The sequence below is a fragment of the Marmota monax genome, unplaced genomic scaffold, assembly GCF_021218885.2.
Source record: "Marmota monax isolate L192 unplaced genomic scaffold, Marmota_monax_Labrador192_F-V1.1 WCK01_AAM20220418_F8-fsc00098, whole genome shotgun sequence".
In the NCBI taxonomy this organism is placed as follows: domain Eukaryota; kingdom Metazoa; phylum Chordata; class Mammalia; order Rodentia; family Sciuridae; genus Marmota; species Marmota monax.
Window position 1 is genome coordinate 4,147,093 of NW_026694639.1, and position 18,773 is coordinate 4,165,865.

An 18,773-nucleotide genomic window follows, 5' to 3' on the forward strand; every position below is an offset into this window, starting at 1 on the left:
ATGGCTCGGTGGTAAAGTGAAAGATTTGTGAAATGAAAAGTACAAAACAAAGTTGAAAGAAATTAAATAAGACTTAAATAAATGGAAAGACATCATGTGTAATTGTTAAGATGCCCAATAGAGATCAAATTGGTCTATGGATTTGATGCATTTCTTCTTTAAATTACAACTACCACATTTGCAGAAATTGACAAGTTGATCCTAAAATGTAGATGGAAATAAGAGACACCCCGAATAACCACCCCACTCCACAATGTCATGAAAGAGAACAAAATTATAGGACTCAAGACTTTCGTAGTCAGTTCCTTACTACAAATGTGTAATAGCCAAAAGAGTGGCAATAGAATTGAGAGTTCAGAAATAGACCAGTACTTGTGTAGTCAATTGATTTTTGACGAATTGCTAACACAATTCAATCATGACAAAATGGTCTTTTCAACCTATGGTGGTTGGATAACTACACAGCTACATGCTAAAGAAATTGTAGACCTCACACCATAAGCAAAAATTAACTAAAGATGGATTTAAACTCTTAGAAGAATCATAGGTATTAAGTTTGTGATTTTGAATTAATAAAAAGTTTTCCTAGACATGAAATCTAAAGCCAAAGAAACCACATGGAAGTTAAAAAAAATAAAAGTAAATGGATGGTGTATGGATGGATAGATAACAAATATTTTTGGTAGGCAATTAGAAAGTTATTTTTATTAGTACATTTTAATTGTACAGAATAATAGATTTTGCTGTGGCATATTTGTACATGCAAATGACATACTTTGATCATATTCACCCACCCTCCCATTACACTTTCTTACCCTCCCCTTTCCTCTTCTCTAATAATCTCCCTGCTACTATCATGTCATCTCTGTTCCCATTAGTTCCACTTCTGAGGGAGGCATGCAATACTTGTCTTCCTGAGTCTGTGTTATTTTGCTAATTGTGATGATCTCTCATTCCATCCTTTTTCATGCAAATAAAATGATTTCATTATTTTTATGGCTCAGTGATACTCTATTGTATACTTATATTTTATTTATCCATTCATCTACTAATGGGCATTTAGGCTGATTCTATGACTTGGCTATTATGAATTATGTCAAGATGAATATAGGTATGCATGTATTTCTACAGCATGCTGACTTTAATTTTGGGGGGTATGTACTCAGGAGTGGTGTAGTGGGATCATATGATAGTTCTATGTTTTTGTTTTTGTGGAACCCCCATACTGGTTTCCAAAACAGCTGTATTAACTTACATTCTTACTAATAGCTTATAAGCATTCATTGTTCCCTGTATCCTTGCAGCATTTATTGTTTTTTGCATTTTCACTAGGGTGACATGGAATGTTAGTGTGATTTTGATTTGCATTTTTGTGTTTGATAAAATTGTTGGACACTTTTTCATATTATAATTGGCCATTCATAATTCATTTGAGAAATGTCTTTGGTTAATTTGCCCATTCATTGATTGTGTTATATATTTTATTTATATATTTCTTTATGTGAATTATTTTTTACTTCTTCATATATTCTTAATATCAATTCTCTGTTGGAATAGTAACTGGCAAAGACTTTCTTCCATTTTGTGAGCTGTTTTCTTCACCCTGTTGATTGTTTCCTTTGCTGTACAGAATATTTTTAATTTGATGTGTCATTTCTTGCTATTATTTCCTGATCTAATGTAGTCTTATTTAGAAATCATTGGGTGTGCCTATGTCTTGAAGTGTTTCCCTGTTTTATTCGAGCTCTTTCAAAATTTTGGATCTTACATTTATGTTTTTGATCTCTCTTTTTTAAAAATTATAGTAGAGGAACACAATATCTTTATTCATTTATTTATCTTTATGTGGTGCTGCAGGTTGAACCCAGTGCATCACACATGCAAGGCAAGAACTCCACCACTGAGCTACAGCCCCATCCCCTTTTGATGTCTTTTGATGATTTGACTTCATCAAAATTATACACGCTAGAGTAGGAGAGGGAAAAGAGTTTAATAAAAGACAGATCCTTAAAACTGAACATGTGTTATTTAAAGAAAGACAATGAAAATAGTGATAAGATTGAAAAAGTAAACACATATAAAAAAATAGATAAATTGGACCATTCAAAAGAGAAAAAAAGAAAGTTCAGAAATGTGTCCCCAAAACATGCTCCTAATTAGTGTTCAAGGAGAGTCAAGAATCTTATGTCTCTAGACTTCAAAGGTAGATATTTTTTTCTACTTAACCAAAAAAGGGGGGGCTGATTTTTAAATGTCTAAATTTTAGAAAGTTAATTGTATGGCATGGTATTGACACCAAAACAGACACACAGACCAATGGTACAGAATAAAGGACAAAGAGACAAACCCACATAAATACAGTTATCTCATTCTAGACAAAGGTGCTAAAAACATTCACTGGAGAAAAGATAGCCTATTCTACAAATGGTACTGGAAAATAATGAAAAGGTACATGTAACAAAATGAACCCTGCATGAAACTGAACTCAAAGTGGATCAAAGACTTAGGCATTAGACCAATAGAAGAAAAAGTAGGCCCAAATCTTCACAATGTTAGTCTAGGATCTGACTTCCTTAACAAGAACCCTAAAGCACAAGAAGTAAAATAAAGAATCAATAAGTGAGATGGATTCAAACTAAAAAGCTTCTTCTCAGCAAAAGAAATCATCAATAACACGAAGAGAGAGCCTACAGATTGGGAGAAAATCTTTACCATCAGATAAAGCATTAATCTCTAGGACATATAAATAACTCAAAAAACTTAACACCAAAAAAAATCCCAATCCATAAATGGGCTAAGGAACTGAACAGACACTTACATAAGAAGAAATACAATCGATCAACAAATATATGAAAAATGTTCAACATCTCTATCAATTAAAGAAATGCAAATCAAAACTACTCTAATATTTTATCTCACTCCAATCAGAATGTCAATCATCAAGAATACAGGCAACGATAAATGTTGGGGAGGATGTGAGGAAAAAGGTACACTCAAACATTGCTGATGGGACTGCAAATTGGTGCAACTACTATAGAAAACAGTATGGAGATTCCTCAGAAAACTCAGAATGGAGCCACCATTTGACCCAGCTATCCCACCCCTCAACTTTTACCCAAAGGACTTAAAATCAGCATACTACAGTGACACAGCCACATCAATGTTTATAGCAGCTCAATTCACAATACCTAAACTATGGAACCAACCTAGGTGTCCTTCAATATATAAATGGATAAAGAAAATGTGGCACATATATGTGGTATATATTTGCTGGCTATTAACCAGTCATTGTTCTGCACTACTACAGGCCCCTGAATTCCTTGTCTTAGAGTCCCTTTTCTTCATCTTCAAAGTCAGTGATTCAGGTCAAGTCCTCAAACTTCAAATTTTTCCAATCTTCTATTCCACCTCATCTTCTCTGCCTTCCTATTTTGTTTTAAAGGACTTATGTGATTATATTGGGTCCACTTGAATAGTCCAGGGTAACCTTTGGATTTTTAAGGTCAGTTGATTAGTAATTTTAGTTAATTTCATAAAATCCTTTTACAGAAATACTATGTTTGATTGAATAACCAGTGGAGGGGGATCTTGGGAGATATCTTTAGAATTCTTCCTATCACCATTAGGCAGACACAAATTTGATTGTATTGTTCTATTTTTCTACATTTCAACATGTTGAGCAATGTTTATAAAGCCTAAAAGTAACTTGAAACTCTATACATGTCCTTGACTGATTCACTTGTAGAATATGGAGAATCCAAGTAAGTACTCATCACAATTCCCAAAGTTCATATGCAGAGAAATGACATCTGCTTGGCAATTCCCAACCAATTTGATTGGTAAAATTCCCTATCCCCCTTATTTGTCAGAATTTCATTAGAGTGACCTTCAGTCATTATTCTAATATACATCTTTTTAAATTTAGTAATATTTAATTTCAATATACTATTACTGAGTTTTATGTATTTCTATTGAATATAGATTTGTTTTCACATTGAGGGTTTTTAAATATGTGCATGGTGCCAAGAGAAAAGCTATTGTATGTATTTTTACTCTTCATATATAATCTTAAAAATATGGTTTATAGGGCTGGGTTTGTGGCTCAGTGGTAGAGCGCTTGCCTTGCACATGTGAGGCACTGGCTTCAATCCTCAGCACCACATAAAATAAATAAAATAAAGATATTGTGTCATGTATAACTAAACAAATATTTTTTTAAAAAAAATAAGGTTTATGTCTTTATCACTAGATTGAAAGCTCACTAGGGAAAGGGAAAAGAACTGCGTTCTTCTTTGTCCCTAGATTAATACATGGAGCAACGTAGCTATTCAATAAAGATCTTCTAAAATAACAAATACAAAAGAATTTCAAATGAGCATATTTAGACTACAAAGGTTGCCAAAAACGTGATCTAGAAAATGATAGTGTGGATAGATTTTTTTTTATCCATTTTCACTAATTCTTCCCAGTAAATAATCGACCTCACCATCTATATAACACAGTCTGGCTACCACTGAGGAATGAACTGTGGTTCTAGTGCCCTTGAAAAAGGGCAGCATAGAGCAGATTTAGAGAGACTGATGCTCATCAAAGAGCATAATGAGCATATGCACAAGAAAATTCTGAAAGCTTAGACCCCAGGAAGCTTTAAAGATAAACCAAAGAGGCATGTTAATTTTCAAAGGAATAGAGAAGCTTAAAAGAAGAAATCAAAGTTGTATTCCTTCAGACTTTGGCCTGCAGTTAGGTATGTCTGCAACATTCTGAGAGAAAGGCTGTTGGCTCAGAGTTAGGGAGGGAAGTGTAGAACAAACAGCTCTGACATAGGAAAGAATTCTACAAAGAAAAGAGCCAACTGGGTCAAATGGTGGTTCCATTCCCAGATTCCAAGGAATCTCCGTACTGCTTTCCATAATGGATGCACCAATTTGCAGTCCCACCAGCAATGTATGAGTGTGTCTTTTCCCCCACACCCTCACCAACATTTATTGTTGTCTGTATTCTTGATAACTGCCATTCTGACTGGCATGAGATAGAATCTTAGAGTAGTTTTGATTTGCATTTCTCTAATTGCTAGAGATGATGAACATTTTATCATATATCTGTTGATTGATTGTATATCCTCTTCTGAGAAGTGTCTGTTCAGGTCCCTGGCCCATTTATTCATTGGGTTATTTTGTTTTTTGGTGCTTAGCATTTTGAGTTCTTTATATACCCTAGAGATTAGTGCTATAGCTATCCCTCTCCTCGGTCTATACCCAAAGGACTTAAAATCAGCATACTACAGGGACACAGCCACATCAATGCTTATAGCAGCACAATTCATAATAGCTAAACTGTGGAGCCAACCTAGATGCTCTTCAGTAGATGAATGGATAAAAAATTGTGGCATATATACACAATGGAATATTACTCAGCAAAAAAGAGAATAAAATCATGGCATTTGCAGGTAAATGGATGGCGTTGGAGAAGATAATGCTAAGTGAAGTAGCCAATCCCCCCCCCAAAAAAAAATGCCAAATGTTTTCACTGATATAAGGAGGCTGATTCATAGTGGGGTAGGGAGGGGGAGCATGGGAGGAATAGATGAACTCTAGATAGGGAAGAGGGGTGGGAGGGAAAGGAAGGGGGCAGGGTATTAACAAGGATGGTGGAATGTGAAGAAATCATTATCTAAAGTACATGTATGAAGACACAAATTGGTGTCAATATACTTTATATACAACCAGAGATATGAAAAATTGTGCTGTATATGTGTAATAAGAATTGTAATGCATTCCACTGTCATTTTTTTAAATCAATAAAATTTTTTTAAAAAATTTTAAAAAGAGCCAGAATAAAAGGTGTCCCATATTCGATGAACAAACTCTATCCAAGCCTCCAGGCTAACATTGAAACCTGTGAGTGGGGGGAACACTTCTGGGGGTTAAGACCAAAAGAACTGCATTGATATTTGAACGCAGCCTACAACAAACAAGACAGAGTTTACAGCTTGAGTCTATGCAAGTTAATCACCTGCTTAAACAAATCATCCCCACTCTCTGAAAAAATATTCCTGAGTACAGAATCCACAACCTTTACGATATCAGTATTCATAACATCCAGGATAAAATCCAAAATTATTTTACAGACAATGAATTAGGGCAATGAGATCAGATCATGGGAAAGGATAATCAATAGAAGGCCACTCCAAGATGAAACAAACAAGGATTTGAAAATTGCAATTAAAATTATGCAGAGTAAGGAATATATGCTTATTATGCATGGAAAGATAAGAATTTTACTACATGTCTGGGGTTGTAGCTCAGTGGTAAAGTGCTTGCCTAGCACGTGTGAAGCACTGGGTTCGATGCTCAGAACCAAATTAAATAAATAAATAAAAGTCTTGCGTCCACATGCAACTAAAAAATATATATATTTATAAAAAAAGCATTTGGCAGAGAAAATGTTTGAAATTTAAAATAACAAATTATTTCTTTTAGATTGAAAATATAATATTTGATTTTTTAAAAAAATTATTAGGTGGATTTATGAGTATAATGATTATGAAGGTGACCAAGAAAAATAATAAAATTTGAAGATGAAGCAACTGGAATTGTCCATTCTGAAAAATAAATAACAAAATAAAAATATACAATAAAACATTCTGTAATACTGTGTTTGGCTTAAGAGTCTAATATATTGATGGCTAAAGTATAAGAAGGAAAGACTAGAAAGAATAGGAAACACACAAAAAAATCTGAATAAATAGAGGCAGAATATATTCCAAAATTGGCAGAAAACATTTATTTCAAATTCAAAAAGCTTAACTAACCAAAGTAGGGTAAAATTTTAAAATCTCATGCTGAAAACCAAAGATAAAGATCAAATCTTGAAAGCATCAAAACATCAAAGATATATAACAAATAGCAAAAACAACAACTTGAAACTATGAATGTCACATCAGAAAGTAGGAAGGCCAGAAGACAATGAAATAATGTCTTTAACATACAAAGGGAAAAGAAAAAAACTAAAAAAATTTATATCCAGTGAGAATGTATTTCAAAAATGAAGACAAAATAAAAACATTCAGAGAAGGAAAACTAACATAATTTATCACCAGCAGAATTATTCAAGCTGAAGACAAATGATACCAGAGACAAACTCAGAAAATCAAAACATATGAAAGTATTGTAAATAATAAATATGATATGATAAAAGGCTGTTTTTGTCTTTTTTTAATACTGTTTAAAGCAAAATATCATGACATTGATTTGTAGGACTTATAATATATGTAGATTACATATGTAGTACAAGTCATCACTACAGAACAAAATACTGACATTGGGTTTATTTAATAGAGTATATATTTCATAATATAATACATAGATTTCAGATCTCATTTAACAATAGATGAAAATGACAAAAGTTCTAATTGTTCTCATTTTAAAGTAATTTTAAATACCCAAAAAGGAAAACAGCATCTGTAGCATAAAGGGAACTGTAAACTTTACAAATAAATTATTTTTTTTGTTTAATAGCCTATATACACTTCAGATTTCCAGTGAATCATACATCTTAAAAACATCTACATCACTCTTGATATCAGCCAAATTCCATAATTATTTAAAACATTTATATTCTTACTACTGTTTTTAAATAGTCACGCTATCATTGTGAAGATGTATTTGTGTTGTAGTGATACTATCTTATCCAAGTGCAATGCTATATGCTCTTAAAAATCAATACTACGCTTTAGTCTCTCTGCCCCTGAGCTTTATTAGATTTCAAATATTGACACAGGAGTGATGTTTTAAATGTCCTAATAGATTTTCAAATTTAGTGAAAACTCAAGGCATTGATTATATAATAAAAAAATCTTATTTTGAAGCACTGGTAAATTATTTCAAGAGTAAGTAACTCAAAATTGGATTAATACTAAGGAAATGGGATTTTGAAATGGAGACAAAGCTCCAAGATAATTTTTCTACAAAAATGTTCTAACATTTAATATCTTAAGCAGGAAAATTTTCTTACCTAAAATTCTTATTAAGGCATACTCCTAATTTAACATTTAATTATATTTATAAAAGATACATGACTACTATTAAAATCACCAGGTTTCAATTGATGATGCCAGGCAATAATTTACCTCTTATTTCTCTTCAGCTTTTGGTATTATTTTCAACCCCATTTTACAGTTGAGGAAACTGAGACCAGACAACAGGTGGACAGGTCTAAATTCCTAATCCAGTTACTCTCACTCCAGAGATTTTTAAATCCATCCAGATGATATAATTAAAGGATGGATGTCCATACAACTTCTCATTTTTCTTTAATATGCACTGCCCACCCCTCCCATTTCATTTCTTAATGAGGCTATCCAAAAATAAGCATAGAAAAATGAGAAAAAAAAGAAGATAAGCAAGGCAGGAAACACAATGCAAAAGATAGAGGAAAATCAGGCATTCTGTTTCCAAAGAAGATGAGGGTAAGTAATATAGGCAGTGAAAAACCTTCCATGTACAAGGAAGAAACAATAGAGAGGTACTGAAGGGCAGATGTGCCAAATCAGCAATCCATGAGACATTGCAATGGCAAAAGTTTGGGAGCAAAACTGAATATCACCCTCTAACATTACCAAATCTATAATAAAACCCCAGGTATTGCAGTTAATGGTTGGTCCTATCAATGAAACTGGTTTCTTTTTGGAATTAGGTTGACTTATTATTAACAGTCATTAAAAATTCTAAACAAATGTATTTGTTTGACATCAAAGCTAAAAAAAATAAGAAACTTCATCTTGTTTACATAGAAGTTAAAAACAGCAACACCAAAATTATTCAGAACTCTACTGAAAACCTACTTTTTAAGGCCAGGTGTTCTATAATAAGTTTTACCAACAGTATCCATTTAGCTCTTACAATAACCATCCTATGAACTTAGTACTACTATCCTTATAGTTTTGAAAACTAAGACTCAAAAAAGTAAATATATCAAGATCTTATAGGTAGGGACTAACAGAACAAGGATTCTAAATAATAGGTATAATATTAACAAAAACAATTCCAAACTAATAACTAATTCCTGAATATTTGCTTGCTTTAAATGTTTCCCAGGGCGCTATCCATATTTGAATATGTCCTATATTTATTTGAAGGAAATATCACTCTTATAAAAATAATCAGCCTTTAGTCAGGCAATGTGGTATCTTTCTTCATATTATGTTGAAACCTACCAGATGAGAGCAGGCATGGAATTGATTTTCTCTCACTTATATAAATTAATCACTGTATACAATTTTGAGTAAATTAAATTCATTAATTAACAAATGGAGAAAGGAATAAAATTTTGGCTCCAGAATCACTTCAAAGTCCAGTGGGCAGTCCATAGAGCTTTCTAGTGAGCCTGATTAAACAAACATTACTAGACAGAGCTGAAACCAGTCCAGCCAAAAGCAAAAAAAAAATTGACTGTATAATGTATATAGTGTTATCATATTTACATTTTAAATTTCACAAGGTATCAAATTAACTAAGAAAATCCCAGTGATCATCTAGATAGACCTGTTGGAATCCCAGGAACCCATTTATGATAATCTGCTGGAATACTTTAGAATCAGAAATATTCCAAAAATGATCAAAAAATACATAAAATTAGACAATATAATTATTACAATGTAAATATCAGTCAAGGTTCTATGACCTAATCATATACTTGGGACAAAAAAAAAGTAAGAAATAAACAAATGAAGAAATAAAGGAAATTTTAAAAATTCAAAGCAATTACCAGACATATCACCATTGTGATCGTGAAATGGTGGTGACAGACCAGTCATCCCATTTCTCTTTTTCCAACCAAGTTGTACACTGTCTTCTTGCTCCATATTGCAGAGCCCGTCCTCAAAATCACATCTTTCGTAGTTTGAGCCTAATGAGATTAAAAAGTAATTAGCTTGCACAATCTCATTTGGCTTTGCATTGGTAAGCTTGTTATCACTGGGACCAAAATACCTAATAAGAACAACTTAGAGGAGGAAAAGTATATTATGGCTCATGATTTCAGAAGTTCAGTCCATGATCAGTAGACTCCATTCGCTGGTCCCAAGATGAGGCAGAGGGAACATCATAGCAGAAGGATGGGACAGAGGGAAACTGCTCAGTTCATGGTAGCCAGGAAGCAGAGATGAGAGCAAGGCACCAATGATGAAATATAAACCCCCAAGGCACTCTCCCAGTGACCTACTTCCTCCAGCCAAATCCTACCTACCTGTAGTCACAAGCCAGTTCAATAATCTTTTCAAAAAACTTTTTTTTTTTGGTACCAGGGACTAAACCCAGGGTGATTAACCACTGAGCAACATCCCCAGTCCTATTTACTTTTTTATCTTGAGCTATGGTCTCAGTAAGTTACTTAGGGCCTCACAAAGTTGCTGAGACTGGCTTTGAACTTGCAATCCTCCTGCCTCAGTCTTCTGAGCAGCTGGGATTACAGGCATGCACCACCATGCCCAGCGCCTTGCAAATTATCAGCCCATCAAATGACTTAATACACTAATTAAGTTACAGTTCTCACCGTCTAATGTCTCATCTGAGATTTGAGACAAACTCTTGGCTGTAAGTCCCTGTAAAACTCAAAAGCAAGTTACATATATCCAATATAAAATGATAAATTTTAACATTTCCATTCCCTAAGGAAGAAATAAGGTCACAGAAAGAAAAAAAATGGGATTATACCAAGACAGGAACCCAGGCAGGTATATATTAGTTCCTATAGTTCCACATTTAGCATCTGGGGCAAATGGTAGTGAGATGTGAGTTTCAAAGGGCTTGGGCAGCCCTGCCCTTATGGCCTTCAAGGTGATGGTCCATGAGGCCTCTATCTTAGGTTGATTCTGTCCACAGTCAGCAGCTTTCCTCAGCAGATATTCCACTTCACTGGCATCTCTTAATTCAAGCTGGGCTCTCCATTCCAGCTTTGGCTTTATTCTTACAGCCTCATTTATCAACCTTTCAGGGGATACCACAGTGATTATGACCTTGCCCACTATGCCTGGTCTACCAGGTTTTCCTTGGATATCTTGGAGGAAGACTCCTTGATGCCCTATCTCCAGAATCCTGCATTCCTGAAGAACTGGAACCATATGGATGCTGACATGGTCTTCTGACAGTTCAAGCTGTAGCCAGTCCCCCTTGGACCACAGCTGCAGCACTCTCTGCATGACTTGGAGGCTGAGCACAGTGAACCAATCCTGATGAAACAACCTCCTAGGCACCCTGTGCAAAGTTGTGTGCCTCCAGGTTCTCTTAAGTGAGTTTTCATTTTTACATCTTGAGCCTGCCGTGTGTTTGCTCTTGGTGATTCCTGAGATGTCCTCAATGCATCTTTCCTATTGTCCCTGTGCAGAGTACTTAGTTTCTCTGTAGTGATGGTAATGTCTCCAGCAACTAGATCTTCCTTAGGCCCAATTTTCCAATTGCTTTTCTGGTCAACTGCGAGTTGACCAAAAATCCCAGAGATCATCTAGATAGACCTATCATCTAGATAGACGCTCCCTCCCTCCCTCCCTCCCCCGCTTCTTTCTCCTTCTGATTCTTACAGTAAACCTTACTAAAAGCCACCTGCATACCATGCCACTACATGAATTTGGTGTTGCCTTGAAGTTTCCTCTATTATATTAATTAATCCATCACCTTTAAATTCAGTCTTATAGAAACTCTCAGGATCTGGGCAAAATGGAGGCAATCTCCTTTCTGGGATGTAATGTGAATGACCTCTACTGCAGTTCCCAATTAAGTCCTCATTGCCCTCTGAAACCTCAATAGCACAGTTTTTGCTATCTGCATTTCTCTTGGCATTTTGCACTCCTGAGCTCCCCTCAGGATCACCTATTAAGCTCTGCTTGCACCATTCTAAGGCTTCTCCAAACTTTTCCCAGTGCAAACGAACCACATAGGTTAGTCATAGCAATGATTCCACTCCAGGTATGAAAATCTGCATTAGTCAGGGTTCTCTGGAGAAATAGAACTTTCAGGATAAATGATTTATCAGGAGATTTATTAGATTGGATTTCAGAATCAGAAGTTGGATAGTCCTACAATGTCCATGTAAAGGCTAGAGAGCCAAAGGAACAAGGAGCCACTCAGTCCCAAAAGCTGGAGCCTTAGAACAAGAAGGACCAAGGATGTACCCCTATGTCATCAGTAAAGTCCTGGCAACTCCCTGGACAATCTCTTTTCAGAGTCTGCTTTGGAACAGTGAAGGAGCTGAAGTCTGATTTCTCAGGAACCTTCTCAAGAAGAATCAAGCTTGCATCTGCCTTATCTTCCTCCTTCTTCCACCTCTTCTTTCATCTATGTTCCAAGTCTGCTAGACTATGCTGCCCACATTCAGGGCCAATCTCCCCACCCAGTTTGCTCTCCCACAGGCCAATCATTTCAGAAAACCCCCTCATCAAAACATCCAGAATTCTCTTAATCTTAGATATTCTTTAGTCCAATCATATTGATAATTCAGATTAACCATCACAGACTCTGTAAGAAATAAGACAATAGTAGAAAAAGAAAAGCTAGCAACAAATGACAAATACAAATTAACCACAGATTATTTTTTACCAAATCTATGGCTACTTTATTAATACAAAGCTTTTTGTATATTATATTCTAATAAATTACTGCACATAAAAGACAATGGGCTCAAACGAAAAGAATATTACATGGGGTCAAACAACTGAAGACGTACTCCTGATTTGAATTCATATTAACTGAGTCCCTTACCCAAACCATTCAATCCCTTTCCTTCACTTGAAAGATTAGAATAATAACATCCTACCATCTCCCTTAAGTAACTGCTAGGAGGATCTAATGATATTTTTATATATATATATATATATATATATATATATATATATATATATATATATATATATATCCTTCACGGCTCCCAGATTCCTTGAAATATTAGGAACTATTATTACATCTGAATTCCCATCAGAATCACCTATTTAAGCTCTGCTTACACATTCCAAGGCTTCTCCAAACTTTTACAAACTTGATCTTCCTGCCACCCAGTCATATCAGAATTTTAGGTTTGGGAAAATCAAACCACAAAGGCCCCTCTGCTAGGAGTTTCATCACAAGAGAGGCATTTCAGTCTTTTATTTTTTATTGTTGTTGGTTTTTCTGGGTATAATGGATCCAAGAATTTGGAGAGAAACAGAAGAATTTAAGCACTTGGTTGTTCCCCCAAAATAAACCGTATAATGCTTTATTCCGCTATACAATATCTGCAAATGTCATGTTCTAAAAATAGACGCTGTCAATTGCAAATAGTTATTCCTTGGTTTGTAGGCCTTCGCAACTGGGGAGATTGTCCTTTGACAAGTTCTCTCTTTCCCTGACTAATTGAATTATGCACAGTGGCAGTAAATATATGAACTAATAGTTGGTGCTTGGCAGGCAACCCAGCTGCAAGAACATAATCATCACTTGTTCACTTTTTCACATAAAGTACTGTTTAATAATAAATACTAATAATTTATCTGGTGCATTTTCTTGAGATCATCCCTGAGAATGGAGAGCCAATTTAGAACTCTCATTTTTAATAGTTAACTAAACCTGCTTCAATGTCAGAAGTCTATTTTATTAACTTGGATTCCCTATTTTTTAATGATTTTGTTCACCATCTGTATTCTGTAATAATATCAAGAATCCTTATTGCTACAATCGATTGACATTATTTGTTTTGTGCAGTACTTTATTTCTTATAATAACAACATGAATCAGGCATGAATCCATTTTCAACTTGAGGAAAATAAGACAATATCTTCTAGACATTAGGGAACTTTTATAAAATAAGATAGCTATGGTCAAGGTTGGAATCCAGTCTTTTTGACTCCATAGTCAAATTTACAATTTCTCTAAGCCCTTTGGGGTATTTAGAATAGCTAAAATACCCAGTTATTAGGGGTCTTAAGACCCTTAATGATCAAGGGAATCTGGTTGAACAAAAATGAACTAAATTATATAGTCAGTGTATGTATGTATATATTTGCAACATTTAACAATGTTTCAGTTAATTGTAAACCACATTTAGAAAAGTAGCTATATTACATAGCCCAGATGCATAGCAAGCTATATAATCCAGGTTTGTGTAAGTACACTCTATGATGTTCAGACAACACAGAAACTGCCTAATAATTCACATCTCAGAATGTATCCTGGTCACTGAACAATCCATGAGTATGTTCTTGTGTATCATTTAATTGGCTATGCATATATTTACATAAATGAGCACCCATTTTCAAGTTTTATTCAAGTTCTCAGCAATTTCACTATGATCTGTAATTATAAAATATTCTAGATTATTTTATCACCATATTTCAGCAGTTATATTGTTTTGGTTTAGATATGAGGTATCCTCCTAAAAGATCATATGTGAGACAATGCAAGAAAGTTTAGAGATGAAATAATTGGGTTATAAAAGGTTTAATTTAATCACTTCTACCATGATGCCTTGCCTTACCCGGAGCCAGCCATCTATGGACTGCAACCTCTACAACCATAAACCCCCAAATAAACTTTTCCTCCTTAAAACTGTTCTTGTCAGATTTTTAGTAATGCCCGCATGAAAGTTGACTAAAACATATGTGTATAAAATGCAGACATTCTTACACAGGTGACAAATATTTTTTAAAAACCATGAAAGTACCTTGCAACCTAATGATTTAGTTGATATCTGTTTGCGATGTTCTTTTTTTTTAATACACAGGCTAATGATCATAATTTCTGGATGTATTAAAACTGGGAAAAAAATAGCTAAATGAAACATTATTCCCTCTGAATAGTCACAACAGAGATTTGTTTTGTTATGAAATATATCTATTCAGCTCACATTTAAAATTATGTATTTAAGAACATAATCATGAACTACTAGATTTTTCAAAAACCAGAAAGCTTTTTAAGTATTCATTTGTGCCCTCCCAATAGAGAACTGTACATTTTACACCATTTGAATAATTGCCTATGCATTGTGGCTGCTCTGCTTTTTCATTTCATAGACCATACATTCACACTCAACTCAGAAATTATTTGCTATAATAAAATTGGTTTCCACATAGATTACTGCGACCACCCCATCCCTAAATTGTGTGGACTAACATACAGTCAGACCAAATAAAGAGCAATGAGAAGTGGCATACAGAAAATGTGGGTAAAATCCAAGCTCCTCAACTTTTTCAACTTGTGAAGCTCATCATTTTGTTTTCAATTTTATGATCCAGAAAGTTAGAATTACTGCGAAGAGGAAGGATGCCTCCACTGTGCATTTTAAAGGTTGATTGGAAGGCACAATTAACTCCTGAATTGGCTTCCACAGCATCAGATTCTCTCATTAAAGAACCTCTGAAGAGGGGCTGGGAGATAGCTCAGTTGCTAGAGTGCTTGCCTTGCATGCACAAGGCCCTGGTTCAATTCCCAGCACCACACAAGAAAAAAAAAAAAAAAACACTAAAGAATGTCTCAGATATTCAATCTTTAACACCAAAAAAGGATAAAAAATATATTAAATTATATCGCAAAGTAACAACTTGGGCATACTGCTGAGGAAACAGGAAGGCAGTGATAGTGAAAGACAGATAATCCAGAACTAAGGAAAGAAAATGGTCTGGGTAAATCGTTATGACATGAAGTTCTTAGACAACAGAGCACAGTGTCAAATGCTTATTAGGAAAGTTCTAGAAAGCAGGGGGGGTGAGATTGAAAATGTTAAAAATCAAACCACGCTTAGTTCATGATTTTACCTCAGTCCAACTTAGTGATTTTTCTTTATCCTGAAACTTTTGGGAGACATAGGTGTAGTCTTTCCATAACAATAAGTACTACAAATTTTCTATTGTGGTAAGATATAACATTACATGAAAGTTTATCATTTTAACAATTTTAAGTGTATATTCACATTGTTATGAAACCAGCCACAATCCATCTTAAAACTCTTCATCTTGCAAAACAAAAACTTTATACCCTTCAAACTCTACATTCCCATTTCTTCCTATCCCAATTCCGTGGCAAACACTATTCTACCTTTGTCTTTATGAATTTGGCTATTCTAGGTAATTCATATAAATAGAATAATAAAGTGTCTTTGGTGATATGCTTATTTCATTTAGTATAATGTCTTCAGGTTTATCTATGCATCAGATTTCCTTCCTTCTTTTTTTGAGACTAAATAAAAATGTAAATGTAAAATCACATTTTTAAATCAATTCATCTGCCAATGGACACTGTGTAGCTTTCAGCTTTGGGGTTTCATGAATAATGTTACTTTGAATACTGATGAACAAATATCTCTTTAAGTGCCTACTTCATTTCTCTTGGATATATACCCAGATATGAAACTGAAGTAGCACACAAAAACTCTATGACTAATTTTTTTTTTGAAGAATTGCCATCAGTTTTCCAAAGTGGTTACAAGATTTTACATTCCCATCAGCAAAGCACAAGTGATCCAGTTTCTCCACATCTTCACCAATACATGTCATGTTTCTAGATTTTTGCTTGTTGTTTTTACAATAGCCATCCTAATGGATGTGAAGTTCTATTAGTCAGCTTATATGTCATATCAGGTACTAAAATACCTGATTTGAACAACTTAGAGAAGAAAACATTTATTTTGTCTCACTGTTTCCGATGTTTCCATCCAGTCATCTGGTTCTATTACTTTTGGACTAAAGTAAAGCAGAACATCATGGCAGTAGGCAGTAGCAGAGAAAAACTGCTAAACTTATGGTGGAAAGAAAGCATGGGGTGGGGAAAGGAGCCCAGGACAAGATAACCTCCCCAAAGCCAAGCCCACAGTGACCTATTTCTTCCAACCATGCCCCACCTGCCTGTAGGTCCCAGTACCTCACAGCAGTGACTTCACCTATCCATAGGTTATTCCACTGATGAGTCAGAGCCTTCATGATCCAATCGCTTCTCCAAAGTCCCACCTCTTGACATGCTACGAAAGGGGACCAAGCCTCCAACACATGAAACTTTGGTGGGATATTCCAGATCTAAACCACAACACAAGTAATTATATTGTGGTTTTGATTTTCATTTCTCTGTGGTTGGTAATGTTGAGATCTTTTCATGTGTCTATTGGATATTTGTACATCTTCTTTGTGCAAAAGCCTATTCAAGTATTTTGTTTATGTTGAAATCAGTTTGGTTTCTTTGTGGTTGAATCATAGTTCTTTATGCAGTTTGGACATCATATCAATCCCTTGTCAGATATATGATTTGCCAATATTTTCTCTCATTCAATGGATAGCCTTTTCACCACATTCACAGTGTTCTTTGATGAATAATTCCTTTTCATTTTGTTGCCTGTGCATTTGGTGTCATTTCCAAGATATCCATGTCCAATATCAAGAAACTTTCCTCCTCTTCCAAGAGTTTGATAGTTTTAGCTCTAATCTTTCTGTTTTCAATTAATCCATTTTGAGTTAGCCTTTTGTATGTGGTACAAGGTAAGAGTTCAAGATCATTCTTTTCACACGAAGATACCCTTTCTCACTGAATAATTATGGCACCAGTCTCAAAAAATCACTGGACACCATATGTGAGCACTTATTTCTAGGTTTTGTATTCTTTTCCACTGGTCTATATGACTGTTTCATACAAGCACCATATTTCTAATTACGATAGCTCTGTAAAATAATTGTGAATCAGGAAGTGTGAGACCTCTAATTTGTCCTTCTTCCACATTGTTTTGTGTACTTGAGGTCCACTGAGATTCCCACATGACATTTAAAATGGATTTTTACTATTCATGAAAAAAAATTGTTGGATTTTTGAGACATTTTATCAATATTAACTATTCCAATTAATGAATATAGAATGTGTTGGTTGCAGAGCAGGCTGATGGTGGGCTGAACACTCAACCCTTACCTTCCCCCGTCTGGTTCCTTATCACTTGTTTGCCTCAAGTCTGGACACTCAACCCACTCAAGGCTGAACACTTGACCCCCACCCATCTGGTACAACAGAAACCCACATCTGGCCCCTGCCCTGTCTGCCTGAAGGCAGATGACACCCTTAGCAACTACTGTATGATCCTATCACTGTAGGCCAACAAGGAAGCTTGCAGACCCAGAGACCCCATTAGATTTTGGCTATAAAAACTCTCCTGCCCGAACTCTCTCTCATTCTTCTCTTGCGTTCTCTCTCTCTTGTGCTTTGCTCTCCCCCACCCCAATCCCGTTTTGCTCTCTCCCTCTCCCTTTCTTCTCTCTTTCTTCTCTCACAATCTCTCTCCCTCTCCCTCTCCCTCTCTCTCTTTCTCTTTCTCTTCCTTTCCTGTTAATCAGACACTGTTGCAATAAAAATCTCTTGGTAGCTCCGAGTGTCTGAAAGGAAATACATTTCCTTTCAGAATGTATTTTCATTAATTTCTCTATGTAAATTTCTTTCAGCAATGATTTGTTGTTTTCAATACACACATCTTTTATCTCTTTTCCTTAATATTAAAATTATGTGTTCTGTTAACAGTGAACATGAACAGAGATACTTTAACTTCTTTCTTTAAAACTTATTTTTCCTAAATGCACTGGTCAGGACTTTCCAATACCATGTGGAATAGAAATGATTAAAGCCAACATACTTTTTTTTTTTTTTTTGATTCCTGACCTTTAAGGAAACTATTTCTATTTTTTGCCTTTTAGTATGATGTTACTGTGGGTTTTTCTTGTACAGCTATTATTTTGTTGAAGTCTTTCCCTACTATTCCAAGTTTGTGAGTACTTTAATTTTTTG

General features: G+C 34.8%; 1 protein-coding gene across 1 annotated transcript in view; it reads right to left on the reverse strand.

The window, feature by feature from the left end:
* The window catches only part of Malrd1 (MAM and LDL receptor class A domain containing 1), a 670,952-nt gene that overhangs the window by 638,011 nt on the left and 14,168 nt on the right, over positions 1–18,773 (reverse strand). Inside the window, exon 2 of the mRNA XM_046423053.1 lies at positions 9,769–9,909. Within this exon, the coding sequence (XP_046279009.1) occupies positions 9,769–9,909 (141 nt within the window). The remainder of the gene's footprint in view (positions 1–9,768; positions 9,910–18,773) is intronic.